This window comes from Psittacula echo (assembly GCF_963264785.1).
Source record: "Psittacula echo genome assembly, chromosome: 4".
Lineage (NCBI taxonomy): Eukaryota > Metazoa > Chordata > Aves > Psittaciformes > Psittacidae > Psittacula > Psittacula echo.
The window spans coordinates 18,385,654-18,410,789 of record NC_137738.1 but is presented as its reverse complement, the minus strand read 5'-3'; the positions used below and the strand labels follow the sequence as shown (position 1 = coordinate 18,410,789).

Sequence of the window (25,136 nt, the reverse complement as noted above, 5' to 3'; positions counted from 1 at the left end):
ATAGGAAGATTTTGCTGTCCTCTCCCTTCATGAAGATACAATGGAAATGGCCCTTCAGAGCAGTTCCACTGAAAACAGAGGCAGCTGCTAAGCAGGGAAAGCACATAAAGTCATGCAGGGGCAGCAGGGGTCTGGGGAGCAGGACTCACATTGGCCCTGAACACCCTTCCCATGGGGCGAGTGCATTGTGAACTATGTGATGTTGCTGCCTGTCCCTGCAGAGAGAAGGGCTTCCTTCTCCTCGTATTCCTTGTGTAGGTTTCAAAAGATTGTGGGATTGTCAGGTTTCTCGAGATAAGAGGGTCTTGTGCCCAAGGGACCTGGGAAGTAAGGATACTCTACTTCTCTGTAAGTAAAGGATCTACCTTGCCAGTGGGTCTTTAGGGGCAAAGCTTGTGTTCTATCATCCTCTAAAATATAAGCAGTATTGTAAGAATCAGTTTGGATACCCCATGAGAGATGTCCTGAGTACTTGCCTGTGGTGAATCCATAGCTCATGCTCTGATTATCGTACTCTGCCAGTGTTTTGCAGTTTGTGGTTCCTGGAAAGCAGTGGCCTGTAAAGTTTTCAGAAGGTGGTCTGTGGGCAGTGGCTGAGGAAGTAAATAAAGATCAAAAGCTTTTGCATGCTCCATTGCCCGTAAGGAGGAAAAAGCAAAACAAGAAGAAAATGAATGTCCATCTACTTACAGCTTAAGCTATTTTTCATTTGGTTATGGCATTGTGGCAGTATTGTAAAAGAACAAAGATGGATTACACATACCGCACCCCCCCCCAGAAGGTTAGGTGTTCACCAGAGTCAAGAAACAAGAAATGTTTCTTTGCTACTTACTGCATATTCCTGTGACTGAGAAAGGCCTGATGAAGGCCATGCCTTGCTGGCTGCTGTTTGTGTGCGATGTCCTTTGGGTGTGACGGGAGCTGGCATCTTAACCCCTGCAGTAACCAGAACAGTGAGGTATTAGAACTGGGCAAGAGTTTCCTTGGGTAACACAAACTACGTTTGTGTCTCCAGGCAAGTCTGGATCTGCTTTTACTTTGCAGAAAGAGATGGCTAACCCCCAAGGGCAGATTTTTCCCAGGGTTGTCCAATCCAGGATCGTCCTTCCTTTTGGACTCGCAAGCAGGAAAATAACTCTTCAGAGCTATTAACTACAACTAGCTATAAACTACCCTTTGCTTCTGCTCCCAGATCCCATCAGCATCTGAGGCCTTTTCACCTCACTCTTGTGCCCTTACAAGTCCTTTCTGTTGCCATGACCCTTTGTTTGCCCACTTTGGGGGGTTCTGCTGCTCCTTCTCTTTGGCAGTAACAGCTGCTGGAGCTCAGGCACCTAAGGCTCCAGATAAAGCCCCTTGCAGAGGATTGTCTCTGATACAAATGCTCACACAGCACACACAGGTGCTGCTCTAATGGGGTAGGAGTTGTCAGGAGAGAGTTTCTTACCTTCCTGTTCTCCTTGTGTGATCTGCTGGTGGTGCAGCTGTTGTTCATCCAGGGAGTGATGTTAAATGTGTAGTGTTGTCCTTTTAGAATGGCAGTAACATCTTCCCTTGCTCTGGTCCCTGAAGCGCAGGCTTCTTCCTAAGCACAGAAGAGGCCCTTTCCACAGCTGGAGAGCTGAAGCTGCCTCTGCAGTCACAGGGACGGGCAGCCTTCCACCGCAGAGGCAGATTCAGCACTGAGGCAATATGACATTGGGACTAGAACTAGCTGTGGCCTTGGGGATGCTGATCTTGTGCCAGCTCCTGGGGTGTCAGTGCTGGAATGCATCAGCAAGCATGTCTTGGACTTGTACCAGGGTCAATGAAAGGGACTCTAAGTTGCAACTTGTCCAATTGCTGTGATCTTGTCCCTGTCAGGCAGTCGCCAGTTCTCTGTTCCTGATTAATCCTCTCCCAGGGGGAAGCTGACCAGTACATCCCAAAGTAGGATGGGAGGAGGAAGGGGATAAATCAGATATTGAAGCAATCTTACTCTCTTAAGTTTTAACTGATGCTGGCACCCTAATCCAAACAAGAAGACAGCAGGAGTTTGGACAGAGATCAGTAGACCTGACTTAGTGCTGTGTGGAGCAGAACCAGTATAATTATGGGCAAATGGATGTAATCACAGAAATAGCTGAGCTCTGATGAGGGACAGTTTCTCACAGGAGTGGTGGCCAATTTGCTTCCCTTCTTCCTCCTTTCCTCAGCTCTGCATTGAGCTTTGCCATCCCAGAATGTCCGCACCTCTCAGTTGTTAGAACAGGATCTGGGCTGGTACTCATGCACACAGAGGCAAGGAGGTGAAATCTTCATCTAATGTTCAGGAGAAACTGAGGGACAAAAGCCACATTAGGGTTACTAAAGCAACCCTGTCAGTCTGGTGGTAAACATTAGCTCTCTGGATGCAGGTCAGATGTGAGGAGCGCTCAGGCTTGCAAATCTGTCTTCAGGCACTTTCTGGCGACTACACAGAGCAATGGGAAGGCCAGGTTAGTGTCGCCATCTGCAGACAATAATTTGAGTGACACATCGAGCACGACATGGTGGTCTGGCCCACATTCCTGTAGTCAGGTCCTTCTGGATTACAGTCCAAGCCTATAGTGGTGGTACTGTCCTCCTCTTCCTGCCTTGATTGCAACAAGCTTCATGGGATGCCAGGAACTGTCTCTTTGCTCACAGCTTGAGGGATCTCAGGATAGGGCATGGTCCTTGAGCCATGGGACAGCTGGCATGTGTGCCTGGGAGACAGCAGCCACACAGGTACCCCCAACATCACCAGCATTTTCAGTTTTCTTTGTTATTGAGCTGTCACCCCATCAGCCATCCCCATTTCTTCCACCGCTGGGTCTGGTTCAGTCTTTGCAATCTTTTCCCATCTTCACGACCCTTCTGATGCAGAGCTGCAAGGTTTGGGGTTGAACTGTACCATCCTTCCAATAGCCCTCACAGAGCCACCTCAGCCATTCCTGGGAGTTGCTTCCCAAGTGCCTCCAAGGCGCTCCAGGCCCCAACATGTGTGTGTAGGGCTCCACCAGTGTCTGACCAGTCCTTCGGTGATCTTCAGCCGCATGTGTGTTGGAGACGTTTTGTCTGAGGGATGAGGCTAAATCTAGTCTGTGGTGACACCCCTGATCAGCAGCTCAGGCACCAGCTGCTCCCAAGAGCTGAGGCACTAGTTTCCGAGCCCAGAGACTTGAAGATGGAGAGGCGGTCCCCATGCATGTGTGTCAGGCAGGGGAACAGGTGCCAAGAGCCTGTCTGGGAGGGAAATCCTTGCTGGTGCCACACAAGTTTGGAGGAACACTTGGGTTTTCCTCTCCCTTCTATAAATGGTTTTTGTGGAAACAGGTTTCTTAATTTAGGTTACAACAGCGAGGGATAAACGAGCTTCACTGTAAGGAGGTTGCACAGAGTCATAGAATCATTTAGGTTGGAAAAGACCTTTGAGATTAAGTCTAAGCAGGTAGGTTAGACAAGAGATAAGCCTAAGGAATGCCACCTGTTCTCATAAATTATGTTAAATGACTTCTCCTGGCCACACTCAAACCTGTGTCAGATGCCTGTTGGGATGCCTGCTCCCCTGCAGCAGAGTAAAGGGCTTTCCCACGGCTGCTGGGGAAGGTTGTGCCATCACTACTATTAAACCCTCATCCCCTCTGTAGTAAGTGGTGGCACCTCTGCTTTTGGGTAAGACACTTGGTCTGAGCCTGGCTTTCCAGAGAGTTGCCTCCCTCATGGCTGAGGACATGGGAGGTGTTTTGCCAGGCTCTCCTGCAGCTCAGTGAGGGTGCGAGCACAGGAGTGCACACTCGCTTGCTGTCTGCTCCAGCTGGGTTTAATTTTAGAAATACAGTGCTATCTTGGGGCATCTTTTTCCATGGAATGCAAGTCTTTAAGTAAACAAATAACAGCTTTGTGGAGGTGGAATGACAGCCTGCAACAGCACTGCAATACACGCACTGAGCAAGTTGTTTCACTTGCATGTGAAGTACTTTGCACAGATACAGTGGCTGTGCTGCCTCCCTCCCCTCCTCCAGACCCCTCCAGGGCTGCCCAAGCGCATTGATTAAAAAGAAATAAAAATACCTTGAAATACCAGCCTTGGCGAACTGGAAATTAAACCCCTCTAGCTGCTGGGATTCAGTGAGAGTTCTCTGGCATAGGTTTGCAAAAGCTATGGTTTTCAGTGATGGGCTAACTGCATGTGGGATGTCCCAGAGGGATGTGCTTGGAGGCATCCTCATTGAGCTGGGCAGCAAAGAGCAGGCTATAAAGATGAGTGGGAGAAACTTGCGTTTAAATACACCTCCCAGTCTGGCTGGCCAAGAGCCTTCTGTACATAGTGTGTTGCTGATGGCTGAATGTCCTGGGTGTGTCCCTTGCAGTGTGTTTGCTGCCTGGAAAATCCCATTAATGCTATTTTACCAGAGCAAGAGCCCACATAAGCTTGTCAGGTGCAGCAGCTCTGAGATGCCTGCTTGGCTTCTGTTGCATAAGCTGCTGGTAACCCTTGAACCCTGAACCAGCAAAGTGAGTTCTAAAGCTTCCTGTCCAAGCAGGACCCTTACACGGTGGCCTTCTTCTGATATAGGGACTTCAGGGATTCACAGTAATCTGCAATATGGCACAAGTGGTGTCAGAATCACCCCAACTGCTGGCTACTTGCTTTGCTCTGCTCCCACTGTGCATTTCTGCTGTCACCGGTATGGGGTGGTGGCTGAGATGACAGGGCACTGCATGTATAAGCTTATCAGGCCAGGAGCGCTCATCTTGGTTACAAATTGGCAGTAGCACTTCTGGGTGCCTCCTTAAAGCCAAAGGGGAGGCTAGACTGCGCCTAATTGCAGAGGTACGAGTGAGCTTTGGCTATGGCTTTTGTAGAAAGTGGGCTTGAAATCAGTGTCTGTGGCTTGGAAAAAGCATCATCTAGCATCCTGGTGCCACATGCAGACACGATGCTTGAAGAGGCTTTGCTCTTGACTTTCTCTCGTAAGAAGACAAGCTTGTCCTTTTCCCTATAGCTCTTGGCAGGAGCGTTTCCATGCAAGGCTGTGAGAGTTTTGTGTGTTTGTTCAGGACTGGTTGTAGTATTTAATTCACTTCAGGTCCTGGGGATTGCCATATGCCCCTCAGCCTTGCTGGTAATTTCCCATCCTTGCAGGCTGTGGGATGGGAGGATTTTCCACATGGTCTGGTTCTGCATCCTCCTCCTCTGCAAACTACCTGTCTAAGCTGTTCCCTATCCTCCTTGGCCTCAGCCTGCTTCTTCCGCTGACACCACAGCCCTGCAAGGGATTTTACTTTATTTTTTGTAAACTCTAGTGAAGGCCCTCTCCTGTGCCCATGTTCTCTATAAGTCCTGGCAGCCCTGGCAGCAGCTTGTCTTTTCCACTAATCCCAATTAAGATTCAGTCTTGGCAGGATGGAGCCTTTTGAGCTGCCAGCTGCAACAGGAGAGATGAGGCTTCAGGGGCAGCAGAAATTATTCCCTTCCCTCAGCTCAGCTCATTTCTTGGATCTGGGCTGAGGATGGCCCCGGGAGCTGATCTGCCGGAGCCAAGTAAGCCACGCGGAGCTAAAACATTTCCATTGAGCGTCAGGACCAGGGAGGGGAAGCGCAGCTCTTAGAGGCGCACAGACTGGGTGGCAGCGGGGAGGTAGTGGGAGGGGACGGGATAAGATGGGATGGGAGGGAGGGAGGGTGCAGCTCCATGCGCCACTCGAGACAACAGCAATTCCAGCCTTGCTGGAGCTGCATGTGGGGAGGTGTGAGTGCTGAAATGATCCCGTTAATGAAACGGAAGTTCATTAAGGCCTTGGTGGGTGGCAGTAATAGCTGGTTGGAAACCCCTCTCTCCCAGCCCCACAGAGGCAGATGCTAACAGCAGGTTCTCTGCCTTGTGCAATGCTACACATCTCTGCTGGTGCTGATTGAGCTTTGCCACAACTGGCCCAGGGCACTACTAATGGAGTGGCTATGTATCTGATGGCATGTGGAATCTTCCAAGCATAATATTAACACTACACGGTTGCCTGACCCTCCTGCAATCTCCTCCTCCTCTTCTTCCCAGCCTCTTGTCACACTGCAGCCAAGCTGCCCTTGACATTGCAACTGGACACTCTGCTTTTGCTGGCCTTGCGTCCTGCCAGCTGTGCACACTGGAAGTATCATGGGCATAGAAGGCTGTTTCTGTTGTATTTATTTTTTAAGGCTAAATCCATGCTGGAACAGCTTAGTAGTACTTAGTGTTTCTGGTTTTGAGCAGGCTGTCCAGAATCTGAAGATAACCTCTATCCCTTTCTGTTGATGGAGCTATTGGTGAAGCATTTGTCTCCATAATACTGTTCCTGATTTGGGCTTCTGGAAGAAACCCTTGAGCAACAATGAAGCGTGGAGTTTTGCTCCGTGGAGCACGTGTTGTGTGGATAGTCCCTTGGAGAGCCAGGGGCACTAGGCAGGCTGCCTGAGGGGCATGGCCATGCCATTGCACTCAGGTTGTGCACATGAAGCTGAGCAGTAACTGGTTTGTTGTGCTGCTCTGTTCAGAGCAAAGCTCAGCAGTGTCTCAGGGCACCCATCCCTTTCAGTGCTCAGAACTTGTACTCAGCTGCACTTCACAACTGTTACATTGGGTACCCTTTGCTCTCTAAAGGAGCAAAAAGGCAAGTACAAAAACAGAGATGCTAAACTGAAAGCTTCCTAAACATGGCACTGACAGGGTGGAGAGACAAGGGAAGGTAGAGATAGCTGGATTTGTGTCTTGGCTGCCACTGTTTAAGCTTGTTGTAACCAAAATCTTGCTGTTACGACAGGGTGCACTGAGCTTGCTCAAAGCACTTCAAGCCCTGACTGTGAAAAAAGATTTGGCTGCTCCAGCCTGTGCCTTTCCAGGGAGTGTGCTTAGATGTGTGAGGGGTTTGCCTACCATAGTCATGACTTTGCAGTGCTCCTTGGATCCACTGGTTTTGACACCTACATTGGGACTTTAACCTGAAGTCTCAAAAAAATGAAAGTCTAGTCATGCCACTGCAACCAGCAACTCTTCCAAATGCTGGGCTGCCTGAAATGGTAAGCTTCCCTTGGAGCAAGGCTCTAGTAAGTGAAGTGAACTGTGTTTTCGTGTAATTAACAGTGCTGTATTCCAGCCAAAGCACACACAATGTTATAGCCCTTCTTATGCTCTTAGATGCCTGCATAACTGCTGCTGAGGCAGCCAGAAGGTGCTGCAAGCTATTGAAAGGCCACAGAAAGGGTGGGATGAAGAGCTAGATTCTGTCCAGTCAAATCCCATGAAAAGCTGAGTAATGTCAGCAACTGACAGACTACAGGTCACCAGTGGCTGGTGAAAAATTCATTCCCTTTTTTAGTGCTCAGCTGTTGTTGCTTTTAGTTTGGTTTTGAGTGGTTCCCACTGGGAAAAAGAAATTTCTTCCTAAGGTATTTCAAGCTGTGTCTTCCTTCAAAGTCCCACTCTTTCTCCAGCAATTTCTGAGATCACTGTTCTCTCTGACCTAGATTTAATCTCTTTAGCAATACTTAGTAACCAGCTTTTGCTGGCTTCTCCCTTCTGTGCCACATCCAGTTTTTTCCATGGCCGTCCGAGGCTGGGGTGACTAGCCTCAGGATGTGGCCATGAGGGAAAGACAGGCCAAACTGTCACAGTAGGCATAGGCTGGATTAGCAAAGAACAAGCAGTAACTCACGAATGGGACATTAGCTTGTATAAGGCAGAATTTCCATTAGGCAAAAGCTATATTGTAACATTGTAAGGGCTGCCAGGTTCTGCAGTATTGGCATCTGTGTGGTGGTTGGCAGCACAGCGTTAGAGATGTGACTCATATTCTTACAGCTTCCTTCAGGAGAAGGGATGTGGTGGGCTTGGTGCTTTATACTGTTTCTTTTGGTTAAACCTTCAAAAAACTGATTCCAAATTAGCAAGGAGCTCCTAGAAAAAAGGATGCAAGCTTTGTGCTGTTATTCTGGCATTTGGAAGCTGTACCTGGAGAGACCCTCTGCCAGTAGAGCTCTGTCTGCCCTCTTGCAAGGCACCTGCAAGTGCACTGTGCCTGGCTACAGTTAACAGCTTCCTCAAGTAGAAACAGGCTTTCTTGGTAATAGGTGAGAGACTTCCTGGAAGCTCAGGTGGATCAGAAGGGGAATTTTCCTTAGACTTATGACTGAGGTGGTATGGACTTCTCTACAGACACTTCCCCAGACCTCCGTTTCTGTGCACGGTCCCTCAAATGTAAGAGCGAGGTCTCTGGAGGCACTAGTACCTTATGTTACTCTGCAACACAAAGCAGTGCTGTTATATGCAGCCACTGACTTGAAACAGGCATGTGGGAAAAGCTGGGATCATGATGAGATAAATTATTATGTTAAGCCTACAGGACCAGCAGACAGAGAGCAGCTTTGCTCAACAAAAAAAAAAAAAAAAAAAGGAAGTAATAGGTTCTTTATAGTAATAAGTTATTGTGACTGATCCCTTGCTAATTGATGACTAATCATTGTAACTTATAAAGTCTGTCTTGTTGCTTGTCCTGAGTTAACTATTCATAGAAGCTGTGGATTGAAACATAGATGTTCCTTTGAATGAATAAAACGGGAATCCAAAGTAATTCGAAACATACTCCATTACAATTAGTCTTTATTAAAAATGCAGTGGAGAAAAAAAAAAAAAGCAAGCCCCCAAGAAGTAGTCAGTTCATGAATATATATTACACCATTGCCCACCTAGCACCACTGATACATACACTGCTGTCAGCTCATTTTTCTCACAAATGTTGACTGTTATCTATATATTTATATAGTTATATCTATATAGAAATATATATGCATAGCTTCAAGACTTGATAATGTAACACAACCATAAAATGGCACCAAAATCTGTTTGCCCAAAGCTTTCTGCCCCTCTTAACCCAAGAAAGTAGTGAAATGTGCGTAAGTAGCAAAATGTGCGTGGCAGTCATGCATGTGCTCTGTAGTCCCTTGTGTAGCCTTGAGTCGCTCCTTTGAGTGAGCTTTACAGCATGATCACAAACTTCTCAGAAGTACCATTTGCCCCGAAGCATCATTTTAATACTACTGAATATGTCTAGTTTCCTTTTAGTTTTCAAAGCTAGCTAGAGACTGGGTGAGAGCAGGGAAGGCACGGTGGGTTATGCGTGGTGGGGGGAGTCAAGTGCTTGTGTGTAATCGGTTAACTTAGCAGGTTACACACGTACTTCCTTTTTCTGGCAATCTGTTTTCATGCTGAGCTAGGGAAACTTTTGTGCTGAGGGCACAGCAGCTCCGCAGGTGAACATAATCTCGCATATTTGCATGGCTGCGGGATTGTTAGTGCTCAGTACAGCAGTGCTAGGTACGCTCCTGCCCCTACTATTAACTTACAGACAGAGCAGTGCTGTCCAGGCAATCATGACTGTAACACTGGATGTAGGTGTACAAACATTAATAGAGTTTGAGCACCAAGCTTTTCTGACCCCTTCCCCATTCAGCTGTAGCTGCTTATCTCACAGTGACAATGAAAAAGGAACCAAATTAATTAATCTATGATGGAAAAGGTGACTTCTGTGGAAGCTAGTTTATGAAATTTGCAGAAGATTTATCATAAAACCTATTGGCTCCTCATCTTAGACCTGTGCTTACTTTACGTGAGTAGGATGTGCAACAGCGTGATGTGCGCTTTACTGATGCTCACAGTAACTAAACCTTATTTCATGAGAAGCAGCTACCCGCAAGGTTTAAGATGCTTTTTTGGTAGCCTCTCTGATGTTACTACAGCTGTCTTCAACTCTGTGCGTATGGAGAAGGGAGCACCCTGAATCATATGCCATTTCACATTAGCCATAAGCACTAGAAAACAAGTAAACCGAAGCTGGAAACACCCAGTTTAGAGAACTTAAATTAACATTTGAAAAGGATCCATCAGTATTAACAACACTCTCAAGTACTCTCTTATCTAGGATAGTCAATTATCAAAGCTATTTAATGCTATGTGACATGCTCTGAGGCCAGAAGACTTCACAAAAGCAAATTTGGAGAAACATGCAGGAAAACACTCTGGCCTAGCCAACACCAATTACCTTACTCTTCCAAGTGGCTATTAGTCTTAAAGTTTCTTTTATCTGTCAGGACAATGCAGGTTGCTCATTAGTAGGAGCTGCACTGTAGGACTGAAAAATTTGGGATCTTCTGGGGCTTGGTGTAACACCTATTTCTAAAGCCAGGGAGATCCGATGCTGACTTCCATGCATGGCACAATTAAGTCCTTGAGCATGGAGACACAGGGCCTCTATGTGTGTGAGTGCTAAGGTCAAAATGCTGGAACATGCTTCTGCCATTGTAAAAGGTATCTTTTGGATCAGCAAAATAATTCTTCCAAACACAGAAATCCTCTGTTTCTACATCATCATGTTTTACAGAGAAGTGAGTAGCAGCCATCTTTTTTGTTTTTCCTTTTGAAACTGGTAAGTGGATATTCCCATTTGCAGGCAGGGGGAGAAGTAGCAATGCAAAGGAATGGGAGCTGCACATCTGACACTGGCTGTTCCTCAGCTATAATCTCTGCTGTATGGTAAGGTTCCCAAGCTGTGTTCTTCTCACTCTGTCGTGGTTTAAACCCAACCAGGCAGCTTGTTCACTCACTCCCCCCTTTCCTCCCTCCACTCCCAGAGCGATGGGAAGGAGAACTGAAAGAATGTAACTCCCACGGGTTGAGATAAGAACAGTCCAGTAACTAAAGTATAACACAAATCACTACTGCTACCACCAATAATAATAAAAGAAATAACAAGGGAAGAGAATACAATACCACCCGCCAAAAAACAAGCCTGACAGAGCAGAGAGCATGCCCTTCCGGGAAACTCCCAGGTACCTCCCCCGGGTATGACATGCTGTGGTATGGAATACCTCTTTGGCTAGTTTGGGTCAGGTGTCCTGTCCCTGCTTCCTCCCGGCTTCCCCTCCTCCCTGGCAGAGCATGAGACTCACAAAGGCCTTGGTCAGAGTAAACATTCTGACCAGCAACTGAAAACATCGGTTTTATCAGTATTATCCCCAGGCTGAAAGTCAAAACACAGCGCTGCACCAGCTACTAAGAAGGAGAAAAAGTGACTGCTGCTGCTGAACCCAGGACACACTGTCACCTTCTAAATTCAATCAAAAACATCAGAGGGAAAGACAGACGCAATTCTGAAATCTAAACCCTTGACTTAAAAACAGTTGCCAAATAACAGCACTTTCAGCACTTGCTTCATTTCCAGAACTCACAGTTGCATGGTGTGATGACAGCAGCTGCAAATATTTCACAGTAAGAAGGAAAAACAAACCCAACTCTGTGGCATGACTAGGGATCATTGCTCTAGCTCATGGTGAGGATACTGAAATTTAGGTACTGGCAGAGTGGAGAAGCTTGTTCTCTAAAAAACACATGGTTATCAACAGGGATAAGTGGCTCCACTGGTCACCCAGCAGTAAGCTGATAGTGTAAGGCAAAACTGGAGTTTTAGGTTTGCTGTAGGGTACACCTGCTGAGGTCTCCAAGCCTACCAGCTAAGCAAAGGTAGTTCTGTAGAAGGCCAGACGTGAGCAGTGGTCACATGGAAGTGTCTGGGTATGATCTAAACTCTTGAGAAGTCTCCCCTCTGGCCACCTGTCTTACTAAGCAACTTCACCTCTTCAATTACAATGTCATGAGTAACTGCTTTGCACATATCATACACAGTCAGGGCAGCCAGGCTGGCAGCTGTTAGAGCTTCCATCTCCACCCCTGTCCTCCCCCAGGTCTGACAGGCACTGCGAATCACCACTGCATATCTGTCCTCATCCAGACTCAGAGACACCTCCACATGGTTGAGGGGGATGTTGTGACACAGCGGAATCAACTGGCTTGTCAGCTTGGCTCCCTGAATTCCTGCAACCTGGGCGACTGCCAGCACATTCCCCTTCTTCACCTGGTTCTGCCTTACCATCCCAAATGCCTTCTCACCCAGGCGGACCACAGCAACAGCAACAGCACTTCTTCTTGAATCTGACTTCCCTCCAACATCAACCATTGTGGCCCGTCCTTCTTCATCAGTGTGAGTTAAGCTGTCAGAGGCACGAGATACCATAGTGTTCAATTCTGATCCTGGACTTGCCCCTTTGGACTGGTAGTCCACTGAAACTTGGCTTACAGGAGAAGCATCAAGGCACTTTAGGTCAAATGTGGAGCTTGGGTCCTTCTGGAAGACACAAGAGCCTCTAAGATGGGGTTGTAGAATTCCTGTTGTTATATGCCACTGTTGCTCTGGGCGAGATCTTGGCAGGTAGAGTTGTCCTGTAAGCTTGTTTTCCATTAATGCTTTTCTCATTTGTTTGGGGAGTCTTGCTCTCAAAGTCAGCCAATGGCTGAATGTGTGACCCCACTGTTTTGAATTTGGGGAATTCTGTAGGGCATCTTGGCATAGTGGGAACAGCATCAATGCAGGCTCTAGAGGGGAAAAAACATGAGTAACATGAGAATGCATATTATCAACTGGAAAGCTAAGCTGAGTCTGCAGTACCTGAGAAGCCTGTCAGTGCACTGCTTGGGACTTTCTGTACTGCAAAAACCTCAATAAGCCTCCAAACATCCCCTTCTGTCCTCAAGCCGTTCTCTCACCAGGTCCCTGCATTTGGTAGCTGTTATTACAAATCCAAAGACTCAAACCACTTATTTCAAGGTCTCTGATAAGAAGAAACAACTTGCTTTCAAAACTATGAACACTGAGAAACAGCAGCCAAGAAAGCTTATAGGAACATCCATTCTGAAGAAAAGGAAGTCACAGCATCTCAGCATCCATTTGATATTGTTCCAGCAGCAGTCTTCTTTCAAAGGCCCGACAGGGTTAATTGGAAATTCTTGCACTCAGATTTTCAACTTTGCCTTTCCAAACACCTTCCTCCCAGCACAGGCAGCTACACTTCCTGCTTTCATCGCCTTCGGCAGGGAAGGGTCATGCCAGCACCTAAGGACAGCAGGAACCAGAAGCACTGCAACTGCGCTGTCTATGAATTCAGAGGGTGGCTCTGCAATGGGAAGCTCTCTTATTACTAACAGCTCTTACCATGTTAATGACAGCTGAAGCTTAAGCACTGGAAAAACCATGCTCCTCTCACTGACAGATAGATTTTAAATCTACTCAGAAGTGTGTTCCAAGCTGAGCTGGCAGAGTTCCCAGCTGGCAGAGAGGCAGTAAGCCCTCCTGCCCCTTTTCACCACTTAATCCCTTGGTTTTGGCATTTGCAGAGGGCTAAATGCCAAGTGTCAAGACAAGGAGCCTTCTTCATGTATTCATGTGATTTGTTTTGTAAGTAAAGCAAAAAGCAGTATAGAGGTAAGCGGTTAAGCACTAGTTTAATAGCTTCATTGATAAGCATGTTTCTCTTTTTCTGGAGCTCCTGCTCTCTTTGGTTTGAGAAATTTAGAATTAGACCACACTTACAAGTATCCCCTCAGACTGTCCACATGACAGTAACAGACACAGCATGGGCACTGGTTGTGCCACCGTGCCCTCTTTCTTTAAAAACAAACCAAGCAATCTCTTTTTCTTGTTAGTCCCCACCTCTGATGTGCTTAGCAGCTTTTTCATCCATAATACCCCCCAAACATTGATCTGAAAGCTTAAATCAATCATAGATCTCACGGTATTAAAAAAAAAAAATAAAAAAATTCACTGCAGTCATCTAAATTCAGGCAAAGTCCCTTTTTGATCTGCAAGTGATGGCCTACCCACTAAAATTAAGATTCCTGCAAGTTTAATGTTAATGTGTTTACCCTCAGAGGAATGGAATTAAATGGACATAAATGTTTTGAATGCAACATTGCTCTGCTTTAGAAGAACACAGAAAATTATTCTTAGTCTTTCTTTCTCTCTCTCTTTATATAGTGGGGCCTAACATGAATATTTCTTTTGAAATCCAGGAACTCAAAGTACTGTCTTCTGGATTTCTTGATTAGCTTTAAAGCTGAAGCTAAACCTCTTAACAAGGTGTCTTGTCTTCAGAAGCTGGAGTGCAAAGGTGGACTACTATTTACTTCTACAGCATAGACACGCATGGGTGGAGCAGGGAAGAGAACTTTGCTCAAGTAGTGATAAGTAAAAAGACAGCAATAGACAGTAATGCATGCAAAACATCTTTGCTTTTCCTAACAATCACAATCTAGATTTTCTTCAAGTTGTACCTAGTCATCTCTATTTTCACCCAAATTGCTCATATATATTCAAAAAAAAAAGAAGTTTCCTACAGCACTATATATATAACACAACTGAAACCATCTGATACACCTGCATCTGCTCATATTCTGTTACTGTGTTACTGCATCTGAAGTTTAATTGTGTTAGCTTCCAACTAGCACAATCTTGGGGGGAGAAGGAAGGCAGGAGATACTTAAATTATGGAGGAAATTCCCATAACTGAAGTGAACCCATGAGGAGAGCAACCTGCCAAAAGGAATATTTTGATTAAGCAAAAAGGGATACAAACCATACAGCAAAGGATCAGACAATAGCAGTGCAGGGAAGAAGCCAGGTTTGGCTCACTGGGACTAGCAAAACCAATTAGTGATTTCCACAGCATTCATTAAGTTTCATTAAATTAATTCCATACACACACCCCCACTGACTGCTTGCACGCCAGCATTATTTGAAGTTTGTAAATAATTCAAAACACAATTGGGAAATCTCCTAATGAGTCCCCATGTGTCACAGTGGGATACTCTCCACTCATCTCCAGTCTGCAGTGACTGCCAACAGTTAGTCTCGAAGGGACATGGAACAGCTGGGGGAGGACCTGGACAGGCTGCCTCTTTTACGGTATGTCAGACAATGTTAAAACACTTCTCAAAAGGAAACTGGATGGATCAGAGCTGTAGCCATACAAACATTGCTATGAACACTAACTTTGGCGTGTGGAGATTTTTTCAAATGCATCCTGAAAAATTACGTAGGTCCCAGTGAGCTGTCAAGAGTTTAATATATATGCTATTAAATATAAAATGCTATTTAATATAAATATATTGATAGATTTAATATAATGCTATTTAATATAAATATATTTAATATAAATGCTATTTTTAGAGATGAAATACTATTAGAAAAAAAAAAACAACAAACAACCCCCCAGAAAAAAACCCCTGAAACCAGAACATTACTCCTCATGCAGAAAGTCAATACCCACTTAAAACAAAGTGTCCTCTTTCCCCTCTTCCTGGAACACAACACAGCAGTAGCCAAATACAAAAGAGCAAAAGCAAACAAGAGAAATACAGTCCAGCATCATTCAACATGGAAAAAGTGATGGCCCTTTAAAGTGGGGCATCAAGGGGAAAACAGTCCCAGTGAAAACCTGTGGTAGAAGACCGCTGTACATACTATTTCCTAATAAAGACAACAGAAGTACAAGCACTACGGTCTTGGATAAGGCTTGGTAGGGACATTAAACCTTTCTCCTCTTCTACTTCAGCTTGTGAACCACAACTGCCTTTTACAGAAACCCGTTTCTTTGTCTAAACCTAAGCCAGAACCAAATACAAGTTAGACTTGAAAGCCCAATCCACCCTGCTCCCCTCAAAGACAAAAAGCAAACAAAATCATTGTATGTTTATTACGTACTGATTTGTCACCCACCAATCAGGATCATTGGCCGGTTTTTCATCTGGGAAATGTTAAACATGCCTAGAAATAAAATAAGGAACGCATAAAAATCCTAGCTTTTTAGGTTTGAAGTCATGCATCTGGTTTATATGTTTTGTTTTCCGCTCTTCATAGTGCAACCTGCATGCTAGGAAAATCAAAGATCAGTAAAGACTGAGGAAGCTGGAGGAAGGGAAATCCAGCACGGTATTATTTAAAACCGTAGCTGCCACAGCCTCCAAGCATCCAGCTGCTGCTATGGCTCTATCACACTGTAGAACCCTTTCCCAGAAAGCTTTCCGTAATCTGAATTACAGTCTCCCTACTACAGAATTCAGACAATTTTAGACTCTTGTTTCTTAACAACAGCATTTAACTGTATTACTTCTATGGATAAGCTGTTAACAGTGCTCCAGTTCAGAGTTGTCCAATCACAGGGGCCCCAGGGACAACAGTGGGATTAACACAAATTGGAAGATGACAGACAATGCCAGGTAAATGCTGCTGATGGCAAAATGCCTTTACTAGAGGGGAAAAACACTCTTCTCCCCTAATCAGAAAGTCAGAAATGAATGGCCTGAAAGTATAGGAACCAATCCTTCTACCCCTTCCCTTATGCTTACACGCACTATTTTATCTGGGCAAACCAATGAACTTTGAAGTTAATCTATGACCAGATTTAAAAATTCCCTTTACATTTGTTTTACACATAATGCAAAAAGGGCAAAACCAACTGTTAGCAAACTGGCAGAATCTGCAAAAGAACAAAAGGGCCAAAGTGTATTTTTAGTGTAATCATACAGCCAGTTCACGTATTAGGTCAGCATTCCCAGCTGCAGCCAGATTACAAAAATATGGTTAAGTACAGATGTGACTGAAATACAGTTGCTATGAATATAAATTCAGAAGACTAATCTAACCTGAGGATGTGACTGCATCATCATGGATCTTGTGTCATGACCTTATGCAGAGCAATAGATAGGTGGTTATGAATTTCTACACACTCAAAAAGGCATTTGTCATTTAATGCAGTAATTGGACCAACAGCTCAATTTCATTTTGGTACTTATTTTACAGCAAACTAATTTTGAGAAAAAGGGATCCAGCACAACTCCATCAATTTTTACTTAGTTTTACACTTTGCTGCTGTTGCGAGCAGTGGTATTTGCATCTCTTTAAAAACAAAAGTCAGTCTGAAAGACTTGTAGATGGTCCAGATTCTAGCTCATGTGGAAAATTAGAAGACTCAAAACCAACATTCAGACTCTGGAGTACCTGCAGGAATGGTATGTTACCAGCTTTCTACCAGACAACACTCTTATCAGATGGGAAAATACTTTACTTAAATAATACAGCTTCATTCAAGAAGCTTTCCTTTCCTTCTTTCTCCTGGCAAGACAATGCATTCCGCAGCAGTACCAGGAAATTCTAGTCATTGCTGTTATTTCTCAGGTACAACAAACATACCAGCATGCTGTTTCTTCTTTCTGCCCACTGCTGCTCCAATGACTTGAACCAACTCTTCCTCTGAGGCACCTGACCGTAGGTGATCTCTCAAGGACACTTCTGAATTCCCAAAAAGGCACACCTACAGCCAACCCAAGCAAACAAAGAGGAGAAATGAGAAATAATAAAGTAAATAGCTTCTACAAGTATTTCATGCTAAACTCAGGGTAAAGAGGTTAGAACAGGCCCATCCTACTGAAGAAAAAGAACACTTATGGAGATTTTTTTCTTTATCTCTCTTTATGTATACACATAGACAGCCTGGGATGTTTACGTAATGCAAGCTCACTGAGCCTTCAGGCTGCCTCAGTCATCTGACATTAGACAGCAGCACAGCTGTTGTCAATATCAGGTGACAATGTGCAAATACCAGTTTTTAATTGAAAACTTTAATTTTCCCCCAGAAACTGCCAGCTTCAACGTGGCAAGAAATAGTTATTCCCCTTCCCTTTCCTACAGCCACTCCACAAATGTAAGGACTGCTTTTGAATGAGAAGAGTTGCAAGAAGATGTTTGGTGAAACACGACAGGGTCCTTGTGGAACACAAAAGCCAGCCCTTACAGCTGCTTGGATCCTTTTTTTAGTGGGAAATCATCTGCTTGTTGCATGTTTAAGATGATTTTGAATCAAAGATTAAAATAAATGTTTATATTTACCGGCCTTGCAACCATGTTTTACAAGCGAAGTTAACTACGGTAGCAAAACAGAGAAACCAAAAAAAGGTGATGTAACATCTCCCTAACAGCCCAACAAGCTTGAACAAGAATACTTAATTATAAACAGGAGTTAGCTGGTAATTCTGTATGTATCTTTCCATCCTACTTTACATCCCAGCTACTTCGGAGGGAAGAATCTCAACATTACTTTTGCCACATGAAAGCAAAGAGAATCCTGTTTTACTACCAACTTTTAGGTTCCCATCTGCTGTTATCCTCAGCCGATTGCAGGATCCGCAGAAGTGCTCTGACATGGAGGTGATAAAGCTGATTTGGCCCTGGAAATGTGGCACTTTATAACTCTACAGAAATAGAGAGGAGGGAAAAAAAAAAAAAAAAATCAAACATCTACTCCTCATTTTTAATGCTGCACTTGTCCAAAGACCAGAAGATGTTTTAACACAGATTTTCTTCAATTCTAAGGTTACAGCAGAATAAGAAAAAAAGCAAAGTCAGCTTTGTCAGGGGTTCCTGTTTATTCTGCCTTTTCCGGGAAATTCCCAAGCTTGTTAAATGTTTGCTCTTGTACTTATCAAATGACTGGCGATGCCAGTACTCAGGCAACCACAAGCCATAGATTCATGTAGGCTAGAAACTCCCCATATGACACTACACACTCTAAAGCAGTACTGTTATTTCATTGAACAACTGTTTCATCAGGCTTGTTGATGTGCAGATAGACAGTTTCAAAAATCATAAATACAGGATACAGGCTTCACATTCTTTATATCTGACTGAGGCATGCAATAAATACATCGTATTTCTAAATGTAAAGACTGTGATGAGTCAAATCACATGCAGGCAGCTTGACCAAAATCCTACAGTTACCACACTATTTTTATTTTGCTTGTCAAATATAAATGCTAAATTTGGGAGAATTTGGGGATTAAGGGCAGGGAAAGAATGGTGACACATTTCACATGATCTTTGTCTAACCCCAACCTTGGCTGTGCTGGAAGTTTCACAGGACAATTTCTCCAATTCAGGCCATTGCTGTTTAATTGTATCAAGCATTTCTTTGTAGCTCACCATCTTCTTGAAGTTCCATTTATTGCCTAGAATTAAAAAAAACAGCATTACTTTAAACTGTGGTATATATTCTTTCAGTTAGCAGAGAATCACATTTACATTCTCCACAAATCTGTTTTCCTTGTAGGTGTCCCAGCCCCCACTAATCCTGCCACCAATCTGTCTCCAGCTTATCCCAGGAAGACAGGTAAGCTGCAAAAGATACAACATAAAACTTAAAGCAATTCCTAATTCCCCAAAAGAGCTCACCAGAACTTCAAGAGACAAGTCAACAGGGTGAATAACCACCAACTAGATTCACCTGTGTCCAAAGCACACTGCCTGCCATGAAGAATCTCAAAGCATGACTGCTTACCATCAAAGGGCATGTATTCTATGAACCGCACATCAAGGGGCAGATCCTTTGTGAAATCCACAAAGCCCAGCAGTTCATCTTCATTGAAGCCTCGCATCACCACACAGTTTACCTGCAGGAAAAGCAAACACCTGAAATTAGTGAGCAGAGTATGACTTTATTCCCTCTTAACACAAGGTTTCACAGTCGTAGAAGGCAACATAGAAAGAACTTTGGGGGGAGGAGGTTTCTGCAAGCAAAAATGATGAGAGAATTCGGCAGGATTGCAATGATATAGATGATCATTTCTGCCAAGCTTGCCTTTAAGTTTTTGCATTCAACAACATTAAAGTGTCTAGTTCTCCATTTAGCAAGGTGACTAACAAGAGCTAGGCAACAAAGGCATCATCTTACTCATCTAGTGTATGGCAGTATTTACTGTCTAAAATGACAATTTCATTCCTCATTCTTATGTTGTACAGCTTCTGCAAAAGCACTGGCAGGGGACCTTCTTTAGCACTATTTATGACATAGGCAAATTCCCCAGATCCAGAAGTGTTCACAGTGCACTCCATAACCATAGGCTCCAGGACTGATTCTGCCTTCCTCCAAAACAGGTTGAAACTGAGTTTTCTGCATATTCCTCATAAACAATATTTACACTGGTCCTCTTTGCTTTATTTGTAGATAAAGATAGCTATGCAGCTGCTGAAACACTCTCCGGTGGTAAGGCAGATTTGTATGTCTGAACATCATGCATCATAATTCTTAAAATCTTTCAGGAAAGCCTAAACCATAGTTTAACTTCAACTGTTTTTCGTAGCTCTATAGCCTAAACCACTCACACATAATAGATTTTCCCAAACACTGGAAAAACTGAAGGGAACCACAGCTGCAGAACCTCAAACAGCTGAGTCATGGTGAAGTTTCATGTTATTGGTTTACTTGCACCCCAAAGAAGGTCTCCCATTCCCTCCCCCTGACAGTGGCACTCAGAGTCTAAGCAGCTAAGGAGATAAGCCAAGAGAAAACTGATGTCTTTTCTGCAGGGTAGTTTTCTACCTGTTAACTAACTCCCCTGGCCAAGTTCACAGCTGGGTCAGACAAGCGCCCTCAGCTATGCAATGAGATTATATGGATTTCTCCCATTGCCTCTGAACACAATCTTCAATCTACTACAGTTCTTTTCAGTTTTACTAAAAATTATTTATGGGAGAGAATAATAAATTCTTCATCAGGTGAACTGCGTCTTTTAATCACAATTATGGTAAAACGCAACAGTTTCAGAGTAAATGAACACTGACTTTACCTTAACAGGATGGTAGCCAAGTTGAGTGGCTTTGTGGATTCCTTCCATTACCTTGTGAAAGCCTAAGATATAAAAAGAATAAGAATTATTTCTCCTGTTTAAACACAGAATGCAAAAGGAGGTTATTTATTAAGTACAAGACAAAAAAAAAAAAAAAAAAGAAATAAACCCCAATCTGATTCAGCAAACACGGCTGCAAGTAAGAAGAGCGGCAATTATAGAGGCTTAAACTACACCAGTACCCCCCCTCAAAATGCCCAGCCTCACCCCACCATTTAGTGTGGCCTGCACTTGTCAGATCCTCCCAGGTGCAGAGAGATAGATAGTTAATTTAGGGCAAATGTCTTTACCCATACATGTTCCTCTTAAATTTGGAAGAAAAATGAAGTAACAATGCAATTCTGTGATTCCAAAAACCTTTAGGAAAGCATCTTAATCATCTCATTCAAACCACACCTTCTGTCAATTTTAAACAAAGTTAAGAGCTTTCATCAAGATACCAGTTTTAGATTTGAGATATTATTCCTTCTCTGCCATACTCATCACCTGGCAAAGAAACAATGTGATAGCAACAAGAATGAGACAGCAAGTTACCGAGCTCTGGGCATGCATTTCTGGTGAGTGGGTGTGCTCAAATACTATCACCATGTTTGTGAATGAGTCTCCTATACTGCCAGGTACTAGACTTAAGCTCCCATCCTGTTCTGCACACTAAACTCATGTATGAGAAACCAAACACTGTATGAGACTGAGCTCCTTCTTCCAAAGCTGTAGTCTTCAGCAGCAAATACTTTACACATGCTAGCAAAAGGGCAATATTTTCCAAAAGTCCGTAGGCGCTTTACCAGGAATAAGAAATAATTCAATCATATTCTGTGCATACTTAGTATTGGATGTGTTCAAAATCAGAAACTAAAGGAAAGACGCAAAAATTTCACTTAACTGCCTTTTGGCTGGTAAAGGCATTATTACGTATGGACACCAGAAAGCAGAAGAAACAGCTTTATGAGCCAGTCCTGGTACTAGTCCTAGCTGCAAAAGGAGAAGTGAAGAGCAAGGAGAAGACAGTGAAATAACCCTTGCAAGCAACTGTTTGAAGTTATGACTTGTCACCCTTCTCCTTCACCACCTACTTGTTTTGCACGTCCCCAGGAAGTCTGCAGTACCGGTGGTATATTTCAGCAAGTTTGCAGGCTGAACGTGGCAAAAGAGGTAATGATACACTGCTGTAAGCACATCCTAGAGCCAAAAATGGAACCAAAAAACTCTGCAATAGCTCAGAAAACCTTTTGTGTGACTTCAGGATTGCAAAAAGGTGAAACTTAACTAAAAAGGCCAGGAAGCAACCACTAGCAAGCAAAAGATCAAAACCTCTGCATGTTTGAATAGAATCAGAGTAATTTAGGTTGGGAAAGACCTTTAAAATCATTGAGTCCAACTGTTAACCCAAACCACTCACATGGCTGGGCTCAGCTCGCTGTGAAGGTATGGAACAGGATTACAGCTTGCAATGCATCTAACTCAAGTGTCGTTTCCAGCCCTGCTTCTTACCTCCTGCCATGCTAGCACAAGAGTGTGGTTTAGAACAGCTATCAAAAATTTCTACAAACAAAGTAAGCTGTTCTGATTAACAACTATGAGTTATTTCTACTACAGGAATTTTGGGGCAGGGGTATATTTAAAATAAAGATTTGTTACAGTCAAAAAAAAAAAGGAAATCTGTAGCTGCATTTCCTATTTTGATGTTAATAGTCTTCTGTTCTTTTTTTATGGAAAGCTGTTAGGAGTTTATTTCTATTGTCACATTTATTGAAACACCCTTTCTAGATCAAAGTCCTTATGTGGTAATGGAATAACAAAAAGAATAAACACAATGTTTCAAAACGTTAGAGCAGAAATTAATACTAGATGTCACTGTGTCAGCAAGTATGGTCAAGGGTCAGAACTTCTTTTTGTTTGATATTTAAACTTGACAACTTCTTTTCCACTTAATGAAATATTTAAGTACTTGCATCAGTTTAGGTTTCTTCTGAAATCATAACTTAAGCCAACTTTAAAGCACAGATAACCTTAGACACATCCAGACCAGCCCTATGTGGGACACCTCCCAGCATTCAATCCTTACAAGACGAAAGCCAATGTTTAATGATTTAATTACAGTACAATATTATCTGATTTTCCTTGTAGTGAACAAAAAAGAAGGAACAGGCTGTGAAAACAAGTTAGACTGACTACCTGCAAGAAAGTACTTTTAATTTGTTCATCCCTTAGAACGTGGGGAGAAGCAGAAATACTATGGTCCTCTAATTGCTTTCATACATCAGTGAAAGCACTGATCACCTCATAGTCAGTCCCTCTATCCCAATCATTTGGGAATAAAAGCAGATGTACTGCAGGTCACCTGCACTAAAGACACAAAATTCCTGTCTTATGGAAACTCATTCTAGAGTTTTAAGAGAGGAGCAGAAAAATTCATTCCAAGTTTCTTGAGCTCCTGGTTAGCTCCACAGTCAGATGCCACCTTTATTTCCACAGAATTTACCAGCCTATGGGACTCTAAGATCAAGAATCCTTCTCACCTCAATAGAGCTATATCTTGTCACCTCTGGAACTGCCACAGTAGACAGGATAGCACAGTAGGGCAGGCACTTTATTCTCTGCTCATTCTGTACTTGGAAATCTCCTATTAAACGAAAAACCCTCAAACACAGTAAAAAAAATACATTTATATAATTTCAGCCCTTAATAAAAGAAAAATCCCAACTCAGCATTATTATTTTTAACTTGGAAAAAAAACCAAAAAAATCTATGATTTGGAGACTTCATTCTCCTCCTCAAAAATACTGAATCATAGAAACTTCTCTGTTCATTCTCTATGCTATTCAGCTGAGCAATTTCTCTCTTTGTGGTAAAAACTTTTTTTTTTCTTTTCTTCAAAGGGGGAAGAGGGGAAGAGAAAGTTTATATAAATAAAAATTACCCCATCCCCCAAAAACTTTCATCTTACTTTTAAGCAGCATATTCCTAACAGCTTCCAATCAGATACAAAGAGCTGTGGCCAAATAATTCAAGAAGCTGAAGGATCAGGTTTGTCCCTTCAGTAGCAAACAAAGGGCTTTTTTCCAGTGAATGTCACAAACCAGGTAATATTCAAATGCAGAGAACAGTAGTAAAGAGCACAGTCCACACCTGCTTGTGATTACTTACTCTCTGGAAGCCAACTGTGCCATGGGACAATGAGATTAATGCAATAGCCTACACCAGAATGATAATGCTCCAGTCAGATTTATGAAAAGAACAGATTCTGGCATCATGATGTAAAAATCTGAAGAAGTGCCCTTAGTGAGACTGTAGACAAGGACACCTTTCTGCACCTGCCAGCAGAACTTGATAGCAGAGTGATTCAAACGTCGAAATTACTTTTCACTGCACCCCGGATTTCTACAGCCCTTTCTCAACATTTCTCTTACGTTGTTGCACCATCTAGTGGCTACGCGAAGGTTTTGTCTGAACTAGAAGTTCATAGACTGCCAAAGTTACATTACTATACAGAAATAGAATGACACAAGATCAAATCAGCTTTAGGTTGGAAGGAAGCCCAACCGCAAAGCTGAACTTCATAACGAGCTTTATGATTCATTTAGACAAGAATCTGTAACACTGGGCACACCTAAGCATTTTTGAGACTTTGCTTGGAATTACTACTCAATTGGATGGAAGTTACAAAGCCAATAGCCCTCCTCAAGTGACTTCAGGCATGGCTTACGTTTATTCCTATTAAAAAATTATGAAAGTAGGGAACATTGCTAATTGAAAGGGAGACCACTGCTAGCATGCCCAAATACAGCTTTCAGAAACTGCCACTATCTGTGATAAGTTCTGTTCTTGTGGCATCTTAGTTCCTGGCTGCTATATAGCAGGAACATCTGTTTTTTCAACAGTATTAAATAGCAGCAGCATATGAGACCAACACAAGATTTGGCAAGTCCTCTTGATGTCCATGACTAACCGGTAATCAGACATTTTCTGTCAACTGTAGTCACAGTCCCACCAACTGTGCTGAGTTGAGCACCTTCTACTCTACCAGCTCCAACTAAAGGCTCTCTACCTGCCTAAAGGTTGTAGAAAGAAGGAAAAAGAGTCACTATCAATTAAGCTAGTATAGACTACATTTTCCAGTATTGGAAGGATAGCAATTCACTCCTCTACCAAAGTAACCAAGTTGAACAACATGCCAAACAACTCTTGACACTACTGCAAGTATGAACACAGTTGCATTAGAAGCCAAGCTTGTACCTTTTCTCCGGACAATGAACTCAAATTTAGCAGGGACCAAAGTATCCAGGCTAATGTTAATGGCATTCAGTCCTGCCTCCTTCAGTTGGGGCAGCAATCTGGTTAAGTTCATCCCGTTGGTTGTGACAGCAATGGTTTTCAGACCTTCTAACTTGCGTAGTTGACCTAGGAAAATAAAAGTAAATAGAACACTTTAAAAGAAGTAATTCAACTATAAGTTACATAGAAAACCCAAAAGGAGATTTGTGAAACAAACAAGAAAAATATCATTGAGGGTGTGAGGAAAACATGGACACTTTG

At 43.3% G+C, this 25,136-nt stretch overlaps 1 protein-coding gene and 1 long non-coding RNA gene across 6 annotated transcripts in view; both read right to left on the bottom strand.

The window, feature by feature from the left end:
- Positions 1-519: 519 nt before the first annotated feature.
- LOC308220382 lies at positions 520-2,165 on the bottom strand. Its single transcript, XR_013956654.1, has 3 exons — positions 1,448-2,165; positions 833-936; positions 520-593 (listed from the first exon to the last, which is right to left on the bottom strand). It is a non-coding gene; the product is annotated as an uncharacterized lncRNA (long non-coding RNA).
- Positions 2,166-8,604: 6,439 nt separating this feature from the next.
- MOCS1 (molybdenum cofactor synthesis 1) overlaps positions 8,605-25,136 on the bottom strand; it is a gene marked incomplete at its 5' end in the record, with an annotated part of 31,634 nt that continues 15,102 nt past the window's right edge. For 3 of the 5 annotated variants that reach the window (XM_080615082.1, XM_080615084.1, XM_080615083.1), the window contains 8 exons: positions 8,605-12,461; positions 15,640-15,687; positions 17,113-17,233; positions 18,060-18,170; positions 18,811-18,923; positions 19,253-19,364; positions 20,541-20,602; positions 24,837-25,001. In XM_080615082.1, coding sequence (XP_080471208.1) covers positions 11,611-12,461; positions 15,640-15,687; positions 17,113-17,233; positions 18,060-18,170; positions 18,811-18,923; positions 19,253-19,364; positions 20,541-20,602; positions 24,837-25,001 — 1,583 coding nt within the window. In that variant the 3' untranslated portion in view covers positions 8,605-11,610. Of the gene's footprint in view, positions 12,462-15,624; positions 15,688-17,112; positions 17,234-18,059; positions 18,171-18,810; positions 18,924-19,252; positions 19,365-20,540; positions 20,603-24,836; positions 25,002-25,136 lie in introns of all 5 variants that reach the window. The other 2 variants (XM_080615086.1, XM_080615085.1) reach the window with 2 other exon arrangements.